Genomic DNA, 19,729 nt, shown 5'->3' on the forward strand with positions numbered 1-19,729 from the left:
ATTTAAAAAAATCTTAAAAATTAATGCCTTTAGGAATCATGTCATTTTAATGTACAGAATGAAAATTATTAGGGCTGTGAATCTTTGGCAAGGCAGCGATTCGATTCGATTACGATTCATAGGTTTTCGATTCGATTCAAGAACGATTTTTGCAAATTTAGAACGATTCAATTCGATTCGATTCACAATTAAATTCGATTCGATTATAACGATTCGATTCTGCATTCTTTAAGTGCATTCACGGGATTATTTAAATGCTTCTACTAAATTATTTAAATGCTTAGTCAGGGGGCAAATTACAGTAGCATTTATGGTTAGAGAACCATAGGTTAGAAAAAAAAAAAACCTTTTGACCATTGTTAAATGCTAGTTTAATGATGCGACATTGCATACGTAAAAATGTATGTAAGCCAAGTTTTTAAAAAAGAGCTTAAAGAGTATTATGTATAAGCTAAGATTTTGTCACACCAGGGGCGTAGCCATAATTTCAGAAGTGACAGAAATGTCAAATACAATCATTTTATGTATGTAGCCTATATCATAATAATAATAATAATAATAATAATAATTATTATTTTTTTTTTTTTACAAGGAATTATCTTCTTTTTTAATTACTTTTAATTAGCTGTAATAAATCAAACACACTGCTGGACAATAATCAATCATTTGTAATATATATTTTTTTCCTAATGGCAATTTTATGATTGTTTTATATACTAGGCTACATTTAATTAGCAATTATTTAAATTTTCTTCACAGAATAAGGTAGAAAATATACTTTATAGTTATTATAGTTATATTATCAATTAGCACTGCATCATTCATAAATTGTTTGTGGGGTTTTTTTAGTTTCATCAGTTCATTCTGCTTTTATTTAGTTTAGCTGCAGATATAGCCTGGCACGTCTATGAGAGCGAGATCGCTTCTCTTTCAGTGTGAAAACGTCTTCATCTCTATTTAACTTTTCCTCTCCATCCGCGAATGATTCTGAGAGAAAACGTGCCAGATGTCTGTTTGCTAATGAAACTAACGCTACTTTCATGCATCTGATTATCAGATAATCTCGCGCTCTTGTTTCCAGGTCGTTTGTAAATGCTGTGGTTAATTTTAAAAGTTTCCTTCGTATATTCGGTTCATCCGCATTGTTTAAAAACATTTATCATTCAGTGGAACTGTGCGTATGATTTAGACACTTACATTTCTGTTCCGTCCATGCAATAAATACAGCTGTCGACGGCTCCGGTAACTCCGTCGGTAAGATGCAGAGAGCCATTGACAAACTGAGCCATTGCGTCAGACGAACGGAGCGCGAGCGCAATCCTGTGACAGTCTCAGGCGGTAAACAGTGGAGCGTGTGAAGGACAGGTGAGAGGATTCACGAACACTCTTCAAGGTCTCCATGTGTGTGTAGTATTAATGTGTATACATTTTGAAAGCATTGAATCGCTATAGAAATCGCGATTCATCCGATTCTTAGCATTTTGAATCGATTGCTGTCCAAGATCGGCGATTCACGATTCAAAAATCATGTTTCAAGATCGATGCATATGAATCGACAGGGTTTGTAATCGATGCATCGAGAAAACAAGTGAATCGTTAAACCCCTAAAAATTATATTTTAATTTTGAGATTTTCTAAAGGCATTATTATATCAAATTATTATTATTATTATTATTATTATTATTTAAGCTTTTAAAGATTCAACTTGTGTGTTAGAATTAAATCTAAATGCAAAAGTAGTAATGCACTGAAATTTTGGAAACATATTTTCAGCAAGTATCCAGTATGATATCGATATATCATATGCATGCATTTATTTTAGTCTCATTGTTACCTAAGAAACATTTTGTCAGATTAAACGTTTACTCCACCCCAAAATGAAAATTTTGTCATTAATCACCTACCCCCATGTTGCTCCAAACCCGTAAAAGCTTGTGGATGAAAACCGGGAGGCTTGAGACTGTCCCGTAGACTGCCAAATAAGTTACACTGTCAAGGTCCATAAAAGTATGAAAGATGTTGTCAGAATCGTTCAGCTGCCATCAGTGGTTCAACCATAACGTTATAAAGTGACGAGAATACTTTTAGTACACAAATAAAACAAAAATAACAACTTTTTTCAACAATTCCTTTGTCAACCGTCTCCTCTGTGTCTCTCCACATCACTCAAACTGCCTACGCTCTTCTGTGTCAGCCGCACCACAAGGATGCACTGTTTTCTTTCAAATCAATGCATAAATACATACAACACATAGAAACAGCGCATCCTTGTGGTGCGGCTGACAAAATTTTCATTTTGGGTGGAGTATCCCTTTAAGCTCTAATCTGTAGACAATTTGAACCTAAAGTGTAGTTAAGTAAACCAGCCCACACACACACGGTCATTTAATGAGAGAGATTATTGTTCAAAGCCGATGAGGAACGTTCTGACTTCTAGTGAGCAAATGTCCTGTTCTTCCTCAAACACTACCTGGAGATGTCGCAGAGCATTTACCGCGGAGAGCGCGCACGTGTGTGTGTGGTTGCACACTGTTGCATCAGTATGGCAGCGCTGACGTTAAAGAAGATTGTAAGATGATGGTCAGTTTTACCAGGACAGAAACAAAGCATTTGTAACTTTGGTGCTGTGTTTCTGTTTGCTGAGGGTTTGTAAAGTGGTGTTAAAATAATCTCATTAACATCCCTCATAAATCTAATTACTTTTGCGTCTCTTTCTCTTAGCTGTCTCTCTTTCTGTCTTTCTTCGGCTCGCTCTAAGTAGATGGAACTAACTCCATTCCTCCTGCTGTCCCGCTAACACCTTGTTTATCTCTGTGCCTAATGCATTGGCACACTCTTCAGCATCGTATGTTTGCTTGAGGTGTGTGTTTGTGGTGGATTGCTGTGTAATGGTATTATCTGTTGAGTTTAATTGAGTGCAGGAGGGAAGATTTCCCACTCGAAAATGCCATTAAAATCCACTCACTCTTTTTTTTCTTTTTTCTTTTTTTTTTTCTCGAGGCTTGTGCCTCATTTCTATTCTATAGCTGTTCTAGAGCTTGGCAGGTAGTTATCATGGAAAGACAGAGGTAATGGGATCTGGGCTGGATTCAAACCATAATTTGTCCAGAGCATCGAACTGAACACTATGTCACCACTGTCTTTTAACTTTTCTTTCTTTTGGGGAGCATTTTTTTAGTAAATGGACACATTAAAAGTCCAACTTGGAACCTGTATGTTCCACATGAGCACCAATGCTCAACATGTCTTTAGCATTTATGCAAACTGTTACAAACAAGACATGTTGCAAGCTGGATGTTAACCTACACATCTATCAAACACTACACCATGGCTCCAACTAGAAGTCTGCGCAGGAATGAGTTTCCAGCGCCGGATTCTGTCCCTCTCCAACCTGATCCAGCTAAAAACAAAGTTGTATTATACATTTTCTTTCCAGCAAAATCGCAGTTGTGGAAATCTACACCATCGATTTTTGTATATAAAGGTTTTTGACGTTTCGGTAATTTTGTTGCATGCGTTTGTCATTTCAGTTAGCTTTGGTTTGTTTAAATTTATCATTTGTATTTTTTAGCTATTTTGCTTTATTTCTATTTTAGTTTCTTTTGGTGTAATTTATTTTAGTACTTAAACTTAATTTATTTATCGCCAATTTTATTTTATTCATTGCCATGAAGGCATCATTTTTAAAGTTATAGTTTTTTAAGTAAAAGTTTATGTTTATCAGATATTTTATTGTATATTATTTTTTAATTTGAACTTCTTGAACATTCTTTTCATTGCCGAGGCATCATTTTTAAAGTGTTTTTTTTTTTAAGTAAATGTTTCATCAAATATTTTATTTTAATTAAATGTATTCATTGCCAAGGCAACATTTTTAAAGTTATATTCATTTAAATTAAATGTTTCATCAAATATTATATTATATTATTTTATTTCAGCTTTATTTCAATTCATTAAAATTTATTTAAAAACCATTCTAATAATATAACACAATAACAGCACTGGAGATGCACAGATATTAAAGTCCTTGGCATTAATCCTTTCCATGTTATGCCGCTTAAACTTTAAATGGACCACTTTAAAATGCAATAACTACAACCGCATACAACTGGAAAACATTTTATATCTAACTCTGTGACTTAAAACCATTTATTACCTTCTGTGAATGTGTATATATATATATATATATATATATATATATATATATATATATATATATATATATATATTTACGTTATGCAGGATTCCCAGAAATCAGTTCAAAATGTGTTGCACACCGATCCCAAGTGAATGGAGACTATCCCAGTTACTGTTTGTGTCATTTTTATCTAGAGTTGTAAAATAGGGAGACAAAAAGTTACAGGTCAATGGGACATTATTGCAGAACGTTGCTGGCCAGATTTAAGCTTTCATCTCCCACATAAGCACCAAAGTTCAACACATGTAGCACATGTGTTTTAACTGCTCATGGCTTTTTGGGGAAGAAAGTTTGACTATTTTTGTCCAAAAGTATAGTAGAGTCTAAGGATAGATGGGACTCGGCCTGGACACGTCGAATGCCATATTCAAATCTGCATTTCCTGCATGATTACCACTAACGTGTGCCAAATACAACAATAATTGGTACAATTTGTTGAATTTGAACCTGCATTTTCCACACAAGAACCAAAGCTTAACATGTCTGGGTTGCATACACTAACCACTAAGCCACATCTCTTGAGTTTTCTTTTTCATTCAGTATGGTCTTTGCTTTGTATGCATGCATGCACGCTCACGTTAGCGTTCTCATTTCCCGTTCCTGGGGTTTACGCTCCTGCTGATCAATGCAGCCCATGCAGAATCACAGACACAAGCGGGACGTCTCCTTTACCCCTCTCGTCTCGTCTCGTCTCAGCCCTGGGGCCAAATACTGCAGCTGCCTGATGTGAAATCTCATCTACACTGAGAGAAGAGGAGCGTGCGATCGCTTTGTCTCCAATTTGTGCCTCTTTCTGCTCTCTCCCCAGTCCTGTGGGAGATGTAGGCAGTGATATGGTTTTCTGTCAGTGTCTAGTTCTTCAGCGCTCTGATTGAACGCTTTCCAGATCTGTAGCTCCTCGTACAAGCATAATAGTACAAATACAACATCTCTTCACTTGCTTCAAACCTGAGTTCCTGTTTTGAGCTTTCAGAGGAGAGCGTTCTCCTCTTGGGTCCCTCCGTCCGTCTGGACAGCTGAATCTGAAGCTGTTATATTTCAGACTGAACTTTCCTCTGGCGTTGCATTATAATTCACTGCTCTCTACAATACTGAGCAGATCACTTCACTTTATTTGCCAAAATCTGTTCGAGTCATGCAAATTGGGGACTTCAAGTATGATGACCCAATATGTTTATGGTATTATAAAGATAAATTTAAATATTTGGTAACACTTCAGTATAGGGACAAAATTTTTACTCTTTTAGGGATAGTTAACCCAAAAATGAAAATGTGATGTTTATCTGCTGACCCCCAGGGCATCCAAGATGTAGATGACTTTGTTTCTTCAGTAGTACACAAACTGAGATATTATTAACATATTAGCTGTTTAGTAGCACTATCTTGTATATTCTGCATGAGCATATTCTACATCCCTAATCCTACCCAATATCAAAATGTAACAACTGCCTTACTTATTATTAATAAACAGCAAAATATGGGTTTATTTGTGGCAAAGTCATAGTTAATGGTTTGTTAATAGGGGGAAATGGCCTTTAAAATAAAGTGTGACCAAATATTTTATTACATATAATGTATACAGAGTGCATTAAAGTGTATTTATGTAAATATTAATTGGCATGTTGACTTCATTTTTTCTAAAGTCAACATTTAATGACTCTAAAAATGTCATGTGGTGTAACCATGTGATAACATTTTCCTAACAAAGTTGATCCTTATTTAAAAAGGTTTTTAAAAATCTTAACTAGTGCTGTCAAACGATTAATCGCATCCAAAATAAAAGTTTTTGTTTACAAAATATAGCATGTGTACTGTGTATATTTATTGTGTGTATATACAACTATATATTTGGAAAATATTTACATGTATGTAGAGTTGTAAATATATTTAATATATAAATATAACATATTTTTCTTTAATACAAACACCGGCATGTATATTTTTATACATATTAAATATAAACAGTATAAACACACATATTCCATATTATATAACAAAAACTTTTATTTTGGATGCAATGAATCGTTTGACTGCATTAATCTTAAGATATTTTACACAAAATGAATTAATTCTTAAATATTACTCATTTGGTCCACATTACATTTTACCACCTGAACTAACCCTGTCTTTTCATCAATCGTCCAAATTATCTGATATTTTAGGAGACAGGCCAAATATTTTGTGTCTTTGCTTATTTTTAATAATATAAAAAATAAAACAATAATTTAAGAACTAGATTTTGCCGAGTTACTCAATTTGTTTTTAATCATTTCATGATTCATTGAAGTATTTCTCGTCATCTCGTTGGACATGAACAGTGTCTTTTTTTTTACATTATGCACTTATTAATGTATTGGTATGTATGAATAAAATTTTTAATGTAATTTTAATGTTACATCACCGAACTTAAGGAGCCGTGCTCCTTTAGACAGCTTTTATTGACTTCAATTAGTCTCTTTTATTGTTCAGTTTTTGTCTGAAAAAAAAACAAAAACAACTCTTTGTGTGAAACAAGGAAGCAGTGTCTGAAAGCCTTGAAGAAGCAAAATAAAAACAAAAGATTCATCGAGTGGAAGTAGAAAATTGGAAAGCTGAAAAAAAGAAAGTAGAGGAACATCCCTGAAAGAGACAGTTGTTTCATAAGAAACTTTAAAGTAACAATAAAATGAACAAAATTGCACAAGTGTGTCTGTGGAGAGCTCATGAGAATATTAATTGATGGTGTTTATTGAGGAAAGCCTCACTATTACATTTTGTTCCACTTCCCATTTCCATCCAGCTTGATTCCTATCTTGTAAGTTCTTGCTCTTTTGAAATGATCACATGATTTGAAATATCCATCATGTAGATATATGCTAAAACTCCTCCCTATAAAGGAAATCGTCGTATGACATCACATTAGTGAGCTCATTAACATGTGCCCGCCCCCCAATCAGCTATTCAGGACCTCCCCCTGATTGGCATATACATAGATGTCTTAAAGGTACGGTATCATTTGGGCGGCAGGTTTAATTCCGAGAGTCAGAGGGAGGGTGGAAAACTAACGAACTTGAAATGCTTCAGAAGTGCAGGATATATCCCTTTAAGAGTTTGGCACATCATGCACACCTCATTAAAGTCTTCAGAGCTTGTTTTGTGCCGTTCTGGACGTGTTCAGGCGAGCTCAGCGGGTGTCCTTCACAGAACAAGCGTATGATAATTACTGAACTAATAAGCCGTTTCCTGGCCTTCCTCCTCAGAGGGAGGTCCGTGTCTCAGATCGGCACTGATGCTACACTAGAGATCAAACACTGAAACTTTCTCCTTTATTACCGCCATATGCTGTCTAATGTTTCCTCTGAACAAGGTCACCCGTACGTTGACGCATGGGAAAATGCCAAAGAAATAAGTCACGTTAAACACCAAAAAGGTCTAAATAAATAACTGTTTGATGCAAGTAAAATAATCTAATAATTAATTATCTTTTTTTCTCCTTTTTTATAAATTTCCTTTGATTTTTGGAGTGATATGTGGCTTGTGCATAACAGGTCTCACATGATTCATCCACACACGTGTCTGAAATATGAGCTGGGTGTGTGATTGTTATCTGAGGCTGTGAAACCCTGAGAGCCGAGCAGTCAAACGCAATTTCAGCGTTTGTGTATGTTTGTTATCTTTCAAATAACATCCCGGTGTGTTCTAATAAAGAAACTGTCAAGCGATCAAACCTGACGGGTTTGTTGAATGTGAAAGAGGGATGAAGGGAAGGAGACAGGAGTCTTCAGGGGAGGTTCTCCTGTGATGTTGTTCCAGATTGAATGTGACGGCTGGGACTCGACTCTTGACTGATGCTGCTGGAGACAGACATGACACCTGCACTCATTTCTGCCTTTCTTCGGCCTCCTCTTTCATCTCTCCACAACTCTCTATCTCTGGCTGTTTTTTTACCAACACTTCACACTGTCCTCCTTTTCTCACCTTTACAGTATTTACCAGACAGCACTGCAATGATTTTCCTCAGGCCTTGTTGTTCTATACATACAAAAGTGACTGAAAGAAATGCCATTGTAACTTTTTTACATATATATTACATGAATTGCATGAACAAATATAAAGAGAAAAAAAATTATAAAATCTATCTGTCTGTCTCTCTATCTATATACATCTATAAACACCCATTTCATGACATACATACACTTAAGTAAGTTTTTTTTAAATAAACTTCACATAAGGTACATTCTGTACTTAACTAATTTTTAAAACCAATTGTACCCTTTAGGATCTTTTTGAAAGCAAAATAATCCAGACATTTCATGATAGTTTCATCTAATATACTAAACAATATTCATTAATATAGTGTCACCATAGCGTATTTAGACAGTCACACTTAGAAATGTCTGAATGTAATTTTTACATAAAAATATCAAAGCAATGTTTTTTTTTTTTTTTGTTTTTTTTTTGTATAAAATATTATTTTTTGAAAATGAAGACACATAAATGTATTAGAAGTGATGAACTACACCAGTGGTTACTCTGTTGGGACACTTGAGGAGGCTTCATATAGAAATAGAAACACATCTAAAAATGACATAAGTACCAAGTCACCAGTTAAAAGTAACTGCAAAAAGGCTCAGGAAAATGAATCTTATCCTGAGAAAATCCTTTGCAACATTTGATAGCAGGCGACATTTTAATGTTTCCATGTAATGTTATATAATTCAAACATTTGGACCTGTGGCTTGTGTCCAGTGTGTTTTAGACCCCTGTGTCACTGTTTCATCTCTTCTTCTGCTGCCTTGCAAGCGCTCTGTTTTCCTCCGGAAATGCAAATGCACTTGTTTTTGTTGTGTCCCAGAGTGTCTGGCTGCTTTATTCAGCATCTGCTGGTGTTGGCAGGTTGTTAGCAGAGACCCTGTGATGCAGTGCCCATGTAATCTCTCTGATTAGTCTTTGCGTGCATGCGTGCGTGCGTGTGTGTGTGTGTGTGTGTGTGCGCGCGAGCATCCAGATGAGTGCTGCCTTCAGACTCCGGGAGCGTGTGAACACACACCTGAGACTCATTGTGCGCACAGCTGTTTGGACAGCACACAAAACCTTCTCTCCTATTTTCACAGTCAGACTCACTATCACCTGTCGGCTTTTCAAATCTCAGCGTTTGGATCCCGCTGCGGTGTAAAAGAACATCTTAATTATGCTTCTGTCTGTTACGGTTTACATGCTGTGACGGCAGCGGATCTGCAAGCCCTGCTGTGACTATTGCTCATGCTTTGAATTTGGGGTTTGTTCAAATTCCTAACCCAAAGTATTAAACTTTGGAGCGTAACCTGTAGCATTCACACTGCAGATGTGAATTATACCTTGTTTTGTTGAGGAGAGATGTTCTATTACTGTGCTGTCGATTTAATGCATTCATTTGGTGCGTTAATTAAATTAAATTAAATTAACACATTAAAATGAACTCATATAACGCACCCCAAATGTTGATTTAAATAAATAGGTCATTAAACAAGATGTAATATTGTGTTGCATTTTAGACTCAATATTGTCTGTTTTTCTCAATTAGTTTTTTTTTTTTTTTTTTTTTTTTGCTAAATAGGTCCGCAGTTTCTAAAAAAAAAAAAACAAAGAAAAACGAGTGATTCAGTGAAGTAAAGACAGTCACTTGATTTGTTTCTAAATGAATCAGTCATTTGAACAGTCAGTTAAATGAGTGACTGAATGCTTCACTCTTTAAGACCGTGACTTGCTGCCACCTACTTGTGGTTTTAGTTTCATACTAAGTGTATTATTTCATTAAAAAGTCAGTCAAAATATTTTAAAGGCCATTAAGGGTAGGGTAGGTGCAACTAGGGGCAATTATGTCGCAAAATGTAAAGATCACATTTTCTAACCTGTTCTCTCTTGTTCTGTAGGGATGAGGAGCACGCTTTAATCCTGCAGTACTGTCAAACTTTGGGAGGGGAGGGCTCATCCTTCAGCCAGCCCCAAACCCCCGCCCACATCAGCAGGAGCCCCGCCCATAACTCTCACAGCCCCTCCTACCTGCTCCAGAGCCCCGCCCAGATCCTGCAGGCTGTGGAGAGGGAGGAGCGAGGAGAGCTGGAGCGAATCATAGCGCGGCTGGAGGAGGAGCAGCGGTAGGCTACAGATACTTCATGTCCACAAGTCACTGTGAAATCAAAACTGACATTTTTTTTTATGGAATATTGCATTATATTATAAACACTTTATCTGTGCACAATAATCCCTCCCCTCCAGCCACCTGTCATTCACATCAGATCACAGCAATGATCCACTGATCCAAACAGTTTCACTCAAATCCACATAACAATAGAAAAAACAATCACAGCTTTACGAATAACAACCCAAATGATTTGTTATCACTTGTGTGGGGTTTTGTTTCTTGCATTGGTTTTTGTGGGTAAGTATGTGGATTTACATGTAAAACATCTTCATTTGACACATCCTGTTGTTTTTATTTTTAAGTAGAAGTTACAAGTCACTGTTTCAAGAAAAACAAATGAGAAAGTAGAGAATTGTCTGTGAAGTTTAGCTGTGATCTTTAAGCTGGTCGATCTGAAGTCCTGTTCAAGGAAAGTCACTATGTTCACTCCGCATCCATATTTGCAAATCCATATGATTTCAGTTAAGTGAGAACAACAACTATCTACTTGAATGAGGAAACCCTGAAATCTCAAGAAGTGCTGGCCAAACTCAGATCTAAGGAACGCATTTCAAATCAGCAATACAGTCTAAGAAGAACGGTCCCATAAATATTGTTTTGTTTTGTTTTTTTACACAAAAGTAGCAAGTGTAAAACATGGCAGAAAGGCTAAATGAAAAATCTGTTTCATTTGCAGTGCAAGGGAAAGTAGATTTGAATGCCCATCTAAATAAAATCTGTTCAATTTATTTAATGCAAATGTTTGTGTCAGTCTAACAGCCGTTCATTCAAATTAAAATGTTTATTGCACCAAATATTAATCTTGGTGTGAATGAAGCACGGGTCTCAGGAGACTAACTGATTTAATGGGAACCAGACCTTCTAACCGCAGACTTTAACAATTGGCAAATAACTGTTTTGTGTAGAAGGCAGGACTAGAGCTGCCACATTGTACATTGCCGTTTCTCCCATTCATACAATAAATAATGGTTTTACTTTTAATTTAATTAATGTTAAGGTTCTAATTATTCAGTGCAAGAGCTTCACCGTAATTGCTCTGGTTATGATTGGTGTCTGTTTATTGTGTGTTTGGCATTGGGGTGTTCTGTAGCTCTCTAACAATAGGCTGAATTTGGCTGCAGGTCCCTGTGGGTTCACTTTTCTTCATTGCCTTTCAAAGCAAGAACATAAAAGAACCCGGCGCAGCATCCAACAGTCATAACTCAAACTCATGATAACAAGACAAAAAGCCCAAATGCCGGTGTTATACAGCATGTGGCATATAAACATTCTCTCTGTCTGTCGTGGTCAGGACTCTGCAGAGGGAGTATGAACAGTTGCGCCAGCAGCTCGGTCAGCCCGGCGCGGGGGCCACAGCTGTTGGCGGGACCCCTGAGGAAGCTGACCTGTTAGCTGAAGCTAAACTCCTGCGACAGCACAAGGGACGGCTGGAGGCCCGCATGCAGATACTGGAGGACCATAACAAACAGCTGGAATCACAGCTCTACCGACTACGCCAGCTGCTGCATCAGGTACCACACTTGCTAGTGAACTGCCTATCTAGACACCATTTTAATAGGTGCTAGGCAGCACAATTCTGCCTACTAAAAGCTGAAATGCACTAAATGACTTTGCCCCATTTTTTCCGTAAGTAGGAGTAGACACTAGTTGCCAAAATCAGAGCTGATCTGCAGATTTCAGACACAGGTTGATGGATTTATGCAGAAAAAGGCAACGAGGTGTTTCTGCATGAGTTAGTTGTGTTTGGGTTTTTCCTCTGTAACAATTTGCAAAGTGTTTGGAACAGAGCTTGAATATTGTCTAGAACTAAAGCCTGGCATCTTATTCTGGCCAAGATCTGTCCTCTTAGACGGTCCTATTTTTTTATGCATCAGCCTGTTCCTGAACCGTCCCGAGTGTGAAGCTGAGGCTAACATTCACCTGTCTCAGCTACCTCACTGTATAAACTGCTATTGTTCCATCCTTCAGTGGGCTTCATGGTCTAACGGGCAATGCCAGCGAGTCCAACGGCCGCCAACAGCGCCATGAATCAAGCCCAGGCGTTCAATGAGCCCTGATTTAGAGTAACAGTATTTTATTGGGTCTCCTGAGGGCCTGACTCACCGCACTGGGCCTCGGTTTAGCCAGATGGTCTTGTCAAAGGCTCTTAGCTAAATAAACACAATATAACTCAGTATCCAAGAAGGCAAACAAGACTGTCATTCCAGCCTGACATTTCTGGCAGCATGCTTTCACCTACAGGAAGCAGTAATGACGGAAACACTGGAAGCACTAATGTATTTTTCAATATTTTATACTGTATTGCAGGTATGTCACTGTTAGTTAGGGTTAAGTTGATTTTAAACGATGCCTATCTCTCTTTCTAGCCTGAGTTAAATGGCTCGTCCTCTTCTGGCTCTCTCCATCAGGATACAGCAGGACAGGCCGAGCTCACAGGTATAGATGCACACACACACACACACACAACGCTGAGTGATAATACTGAGGGCTCTAAAGGACTTCTTTCTGTAATAATGTGTATTCTGTGTGTGTCCTCAGATGAGTTTCTCCATCAGTGTGCTAACAGTAACTCTGATCTGGCTGAGGTTGTGGAACAGATTAACCACAGTTTTCCTGCATGCTCTCGTAAGTCTAACACTCTGACTTTCCCGCTCTCAATCTGTCTCTCAGCATGCCGGCTAATACTCGGCTGTCTTCTGGGTTTTTGACCTTCTTCCTTATTTCCCAGGATGCAGTGAAGTCTTTGGCTGCATCCCAGTAGAGCGGAACAGTCAGGGTCTAGAAGTAAAATCCCATTCAATTTGCTTCATAGAACAACGGAGAAATTTTTGCCAAGCAGTTTAATTGAAAACTTTCCAGTGAGATAATCCTGAAGAGCTCAGGAATGAAAATTGTTCAACAGAGACCATGCAATTGCCAGCATTACGAGTAACTTCATTAAATATTGTTTACTTTAGAAGAATGTACATTAAACTTACCATGTAATATTTATACAATTTTCTTTGTTTTATATTTAGAATTAGCTTTCATTGTTTCATTTCATTCTATTTTATTTCAGCTTCATTTCTAAAGCTTAGTTAACAGTAACACAGGTTGCATGTTGCAGATTTGTCTGCGTCATTCGTAATGTTTCATGAGCATTACTTCATTGCATTTTGGGAGAAAAAAACAGCTTCCACTATCCTAAGGTACTGTAGTTCACTAGTCTTGTTTAAACAAGTATAGTTTGTCCCCCAGTCTGACAAATACTCAAAACCCCTCTAAAACCATCCAACCAGACCAGCTCACTACTACTATTTTTTTAATGCCTATGAAGAAAATTACTGAGAAAAATACTTCCAAGAACCATGCTTGCTGAAAAAGTTAACACTGAAAGTTCTTCTACTCTACTACATACTAAAAGTATGTATTTCACCAGTACATACTTTTAAGTACACTTACAAGTAAGCTATACCTGGAATATACTGACATGCCATTGTTGGTGCGCTGTTTGCATTTGCATCTTTTGCATCTTTGCATCAGCATAGCTGCAGTCCTTTTTGCATCACATTTATGTAAAGTGTCTTGAAACCCTTTATTTCAGCACGTCAGTTCTCCGAACAGTGAAAAGAGTATGAGTGGAGGGTGGAGAGAATACATCAGTTGTGTCTGATCCATGCAGTTTTATTTTGCCTTAATGGCATCAAAGGTTCTCATAGATGCATGCTTCTATTCATAATTGCACTCAACAATATGCCCTGTATTATGCAAGTTCAAAGTGCATTGCACAAAAACACGCAGCTCATTTTATTTCTATTATTTAGTGCACTTATAAATGCAAGCTGTTTTCATTTGCATCAAAAAAGTGAATGTGCATTTGCAATTTTGTTAACTTTAGTTATTCCTTAATGTTGACTCAGTGTTTTGATGGTGTTTGTGTATATTGCTGTCAATGTCAGATCGTCTCAGTCCACTGTCTAATGAATCTAGAAACTCTCACTTGATAACCGTTCATTCCACTCAAACATTTCAAAGCTGCTGGTTGATTGATAACCTGTCGCTCCATCAGCATCACTAGGGAGGATGAACTCACTGAAGTGCCTCCTGAGCGTTTGAAGCATTCGTCTCAGGACAATGTGACACGATGTCATGAATAATCATGAGGCGCTGCTGATGCTTTCATGCAATGTAACGTGATGTTTTCGAGCCAGAAAATTGTTCAGAATTTCCTTAATAACAGATTGACACTAATATCGTCTTCCATCATGTATCTCATCAGTTGTATTGTTTCATTACTCAAATTCTTTTTGCAACAAGTCCAAACAGACTCCGGTATGACACGACTAGCCATTGTGACAGGCGACCTTTGAGATGTCTCAAATTGACAGTTGACAAACAATGTGTTATGCAGAAGCAGCCATGCGTGCTTGAAGATGCCATCCAATCATGTGATGCATTGCACTGTATTACAGACAAGCCCTAGGACCTTCTGTCCTATTCATATTTTCTTTCACTTACCAATATATGATTTTGCCCTACAATAGAAATCCTTTGCAATCTTATTCAAATTTTAAATTTTATTCAGATGGCACTGGGTTTTGGCTACTTTATCAGTTTGGATCTTCTCATGAATTGAGATGGAATTTATTCTAGTGAATCATTGCTACACAAATTGTTTTGCTCACAATTAATCCTACATTTTCCAAAAATTGGAATGTCTGCCCGGTTGCCTTTTCCTCAGTTTGCCACCATCCCAGACTCCCTCATCTTCCGACTGTCAGTCTAACTGATCCAGCTCTCTTCTGCCTTTGAGAACGCCCCTATTCCTGCCGTCTGAGAGCTATGATTGTGAATTGTGTTTGTGAGCACTGTTGTTTGAAGGAAAATCACATAGCGAAGCCTTTAGAGACTTTATTTTATGGAATGGCTCGACTTCAACGAGTTCTTTTATTACCTAGAAGTTACTGATAAGATTTAACTGTTATTGTTGAACTTAATTTTGAATTCCAGGCCAGACTTTGCCTTGCATTGTTAGCTGGAAACTCGGTAAATATATTGATCTTGGCACATTGTCGTTTCACTGCATCGTGCCCTTGTGCGTGATGAGCTTCGGTCTGGGAGAAGATATGGGCCATTTCCATGTTCTTTGTTTGATGGGAGAGTTTTAATGAAGGACAGAGGCCCAGGTGATATGTGTGTTGGGAGCCGTCTCACTCTTGTTTGCTGTCGTCTCCCTGTAGAGTTCATTAAAGCACTTCGCTCAGAAGAGTAGTCCCTTGAGTTTGAGCTTGAACGCTTTGAATTAAAAGTGGCCATTGTGGAGAGTCTGCATGTATTGTTCTTTTCAGGACTGTCTTTGTTAGGATAGCTGTTCTTTTGTCCTAATTGTGTCTTTTTGTCTTTCCCTTCTGTGTCCTGTAGCGTCAAGTGTGTCCTCAAGGCCCAAGGTAAGTTTCACAACATGTTACAGTAAAAACTCTCCACAGTAATTCGTACTGACCACAAAGTGAAAAGAGAAATCTGCGACCCCATTTTACCAACAATCCCCAACTGAGTATCTGAAAGCATGGGTCATTTTTGTTCTCTGCTCCATTAGTTTGCTAGCACCGGCTTAGACAGAAAAAATATCAATCATGTTTCTGTTATGGGGAAATTAATTTTTAATTGGTGTTTGTTTTTACAAGCCATCGCTGGATGTAAACATCTTCGTGATGAGCTTGTATGAGAAGATCCATCATAGCCGATAGATTTGGCATCCCCATATGTCATGTTTTCCTGATGATTTATTTGAAAAAGTTGGATTTGGAGCATTTGCACTGAATCAGTTCTTACTATCTTAAAAATAAAGATTCTAAACTTCCATTGAAGAACCATTCACTCAAAGCTTCTTTAGGGAACCCCAAAATGGTTCTTCAATAGCAGTTTAGAATCTTTATTTTTAAGAGTGTGAGAACTGATTCAGTGCAAATGCTCCAAATCAATGTTAAAAGAACCGTTATTTATTTTGTTGTGAAGAACATTTTATAATCTAAAGAACCTTGGTCAGCTATAAAATACTTTTTGTCCAATGTAAAGTTTCCATGGATGTTAAAGGTTCTTTATGGAGCCACTGATGCAATAAAGAATCTTTTATTTTTTAGAGTGCATTCAGGAAAGTTTTCATAAAAAAACTGGAACTAAATTATTTTCATTAAGTTTGGTTCTTTCTGCTGTTACATTAAGACTCACAAAACAGTCTACAACTCATGATGTATCTGAATATATATATATATATATATATATATATATAATCACTTACTGAATTAGTATATACTTACTCAAGACATTACTTTAATTATGCCTACATTAAAATTAACTGTTAATGTGTTTTGCAATCCAAAATGTGTGAAGTCATAGAAAAAAACTATTAGCTTTGTTTGAGCCCTGCTTCAATCATCTTAAAGGCAATGGTTTTTGGTTAAAGGCCTGAAATATGGTCTGTGGGTTAACAAACTTAAGATATTTTCACTAAATTTAATATCATCAAGCCGAAGAAGTAATCTCATCTATTGACTAGTCTGCTTTCACAGCCTTGGTGTTTATACTCTCACTCTTGCACACAATTATAACTCAAACTTTCCAACTTTTACATTTTAAATAAAGTATTTTCAGAAGCTTAGTGATGTTGAAGTCCTGAGATCATGGTTTAGTTTGTTTAACCACCTTATTCTTCAACGTGGAAGTAAGTCTATGGCCACGCCCATTTTTACATGAAGAATAAGGTGGATAGCCTACGTTTGATTTGTAGATTTGTTTAATTTCATATGCTGCTCGTTTATTAAAGACACTTACACAATATATGAATGTTTGTGTCCAGGTGATGTGAAGGTTTTCAGCAGAACATCCTTTTGGAGAGAAGAAATCTCGCAGATGTGAGTGTCTAACTCAACATGACAAGAAGATTCCCATTCCAGAGATGCAGATTCCCGGCTGTTCCCTCGACAGAGGTGTTTGTACTCGAACCCAAAGACTCTGGAACAGGACCACACAGTTCATTTAATGGCTATTACTACTGCGTCTGTCTGTACTATGCAACTGTACATTTGATCAACATGTAGATTGTACGTGAGGTGTATCTGCCCATTGTTTTAATACTCGGATGATTATTTAGGGTTTTGGGGGCCATTTATCGTGTAACCTGTATGCTTTTATTTTTATGTTCACCAAGGAACCACACTGCTAACACACGCAGCTCACATCAGTTGCTGGTCAAGTCGGCACATTGTCTTTCTACAGACGTGGTTATTAGTTTAGTCAGAAAATGTCGTAAACATCAGTGGATATGAAGACGAATCGCTCTTGTAATGCTAAACTGTTAATGCATGATGCCCCCAGCTTTGTTCTGTTCAAGTTTTCGCCTGTTTTGACAGTGTTTGTCGTCAACTCCCCCTTTAAAGCATTGTTTCGACAGTTTGTGCCGCTGGCAGCAGTGCTTCTGAACCCTCACTGAATTTCTAGAGCGCACGCAGATGATGTACAACACAAACATTTGAACACGTCGAAAACACCCTTTTGTGCCTATAAAGCATCCATTCCAAGAGAGACGAGTGGCTGAGAGATGCGTATTTCTCAAAATTGTGTTGAAAGATTATATTATAAAAAGACAAATTTGGGAAATGTGGATTTTTAGGACGTTTGGCCCAAGATGATTTATCTTTGTGTAGTATAGTTTTCTAAATAAATGTTTAAAAAATATAAAATTAGAGAAAGCCATGATTGCCTTGCTACCTCAGACATTATCAGTCATTCATTGGTGTGACTGTCGATTGATTTCACGCTCCGTTTCCAAAAACAAAGGAAATCGCCCCAATGGTCGTTCCATAAGGTTGCACTTGCTACGCGAGTAACTACATTGTGCTTTTCCCTTGATTTCCAGGCAGTCCTTTGATTTTTCTACATGGTGTATTTGTGGTGTGCTACCCTTCAGTGAAGTGTTAGATTTGAACATTACTGTAACACCTGCGAAACATTGTTCTGAAGCTGATTCTAGTGAAGTCACCGATGCTGTGCTGTTCTGACCCGAGATAGATCGATAAGACCCAACACACTACATGTAATGAGGTTCCATATGTTTTATTCAGAATAAACATTTTATAATGAGTGTTTTCTTGTGCTTTTTGTGAGCCTTTGATTTAATCACATTGTCTTTTTACACTAAGCGTAAAACGTGATAATGGAATAGCTTAGTTCAAACAAATATTAAAGCTTTTCCATGTGGGCCTGGGCGATGTTCATTTCTGATTTGAGTTTTCTTTTTTTATTCAGATTGAACGGTTTGCCATTTTTTTTGTTTAATTCAAATGTAATGTTTTTCCATGATTTTCTTTTAAATCAAAGAATTAAACAAAATTAATTAATTTTGGATTTAAATATTACCTAACGTTACAACTAGATACATTGACAATATGCTAATGATAACAGTTAAGAGAAAATAATTATCCGATGACAACGCACAGAAGGAACCGCTCACTGTGACACACTCTATGAAGGACTGTAGTTTTTTTTTTTTTTTTTTTTTTTTTACAAAAACGGGTAACTATTTTTTACAATTTTCGAAAAAAATGTTTTTTTATTATTTGTGTGTGTGTGTGTTATCTGTATTTTTAGTTGACCTATTTTTTGACCTAATCAAAATAACCCAAATGCAGTCTGATCGAGATTGAAGAAAGAAATGCAAGATGTGAGTTTGAATCTTCTTGAGCAATGCATTTTGGTTTTTTGGTTTTAGAATGCCATTCATGCAACAAACGCAAACACGTCCATCAAGCGCATGTTTACAAAAGAAAAATAATGAAAAAGCAGTGCAGTGGAATGAAAAACCTGTAAAGAATTACTTTGTCTTACATGTCATGTTTGCATGATGGTGACAGGCTAAACGCTGCAGTTATTTTCTCTTTTATGAAACATTTATTTTACGAAACATAGCTTATAGTTGATAGCTACTGGTGTTGTACTTGATAATTTTTTACCTTTGTTTTAGCTTTTTTGCGTTTTTTAAAAACGTCATATGTGATGAACTTGGAATATAATTGTCACAGTGTCTGGGTTGTGTTCCCTGGGTTTCCACTAGGTGTCCTCCTTTCTCACGGTGTCTGTCTCTTTATCACTTCCTGTTCCCTTATTTGGTCACCTTCCTCCTGTTTGGTAATTGATTGTTCCCCACCTTCCTCCTGTTCCCTCATTATCCTTCTGTGTATTTATACCCGGTCTGTCTGAGTCTGTGTTACGGAGTCCTTGTTTAATGTCGATCGTTATTCATGTCCGTCGCTTCTTGCCTTGCCTTGCCTTGCCTTGCCTTGCCTTGTCTTCGTGTCTTGTTTATGTTATGTTTGGATATTCTGGTTTTGACC

At 37.1% G+C, this 19,729-nt stretch overlaps 1 protein-coding gene across 4 annotated transcripts in view; it reads left to right on the plus strand.

Moving 5' to 3' along the window:
* Positions 1-18,480, plus strand: part of utrn (utrophin) — a 194,525-nt gene extending 176,045 nt beyond the window's left edge. For all 4 annotated transcript variants that reach the window (XM_059527222.1, XM_059527223.1, XM_059527225.1 and 1 more), the window contains 6 exons: positions 10,090-10,314; positions 11,653-11,872; positions 12,728-12,797; positions 12,900-12,986; positions 15,762-15,787; positions 17,197-18,480. In XM_059527222.1, the coding sequence (XP_059383205.1) occupies positions 10,090-10,314; positions 11,653-11,872; positions 12,728-12,797; positions 12,900-12,986; positions 15,762-15,787; positions 17,197-17,205 (637 nt within the window). In that variant the 3' untranslated portion in view covers positions 17,206-18,480. The remainder of the gene's footprint in view (positions 1-10,089; positions 10,315-11,652; positions 11,873-12,727; positions 12,798-12,899; positions 12,987-15,761; positions 15,788-17,196) is intronic.
* The last annotated feature ends 1,249 nt before the right edge of the window (positions 18,481-19,729 follow it).

The sequence above is a fragment of the Carassius carassius genome, chromosome 37, assembly GCF_963082965.1.
Source record: "Carassius carassius chromosome 37, fCarCar2.1, whole genome shotgun sequence".
NCBI lineage: Eukaryota > Metazoa > Chordata > Actinopteri > Cypriniformes > Cyprinidae > Carassius > Carassius carassius.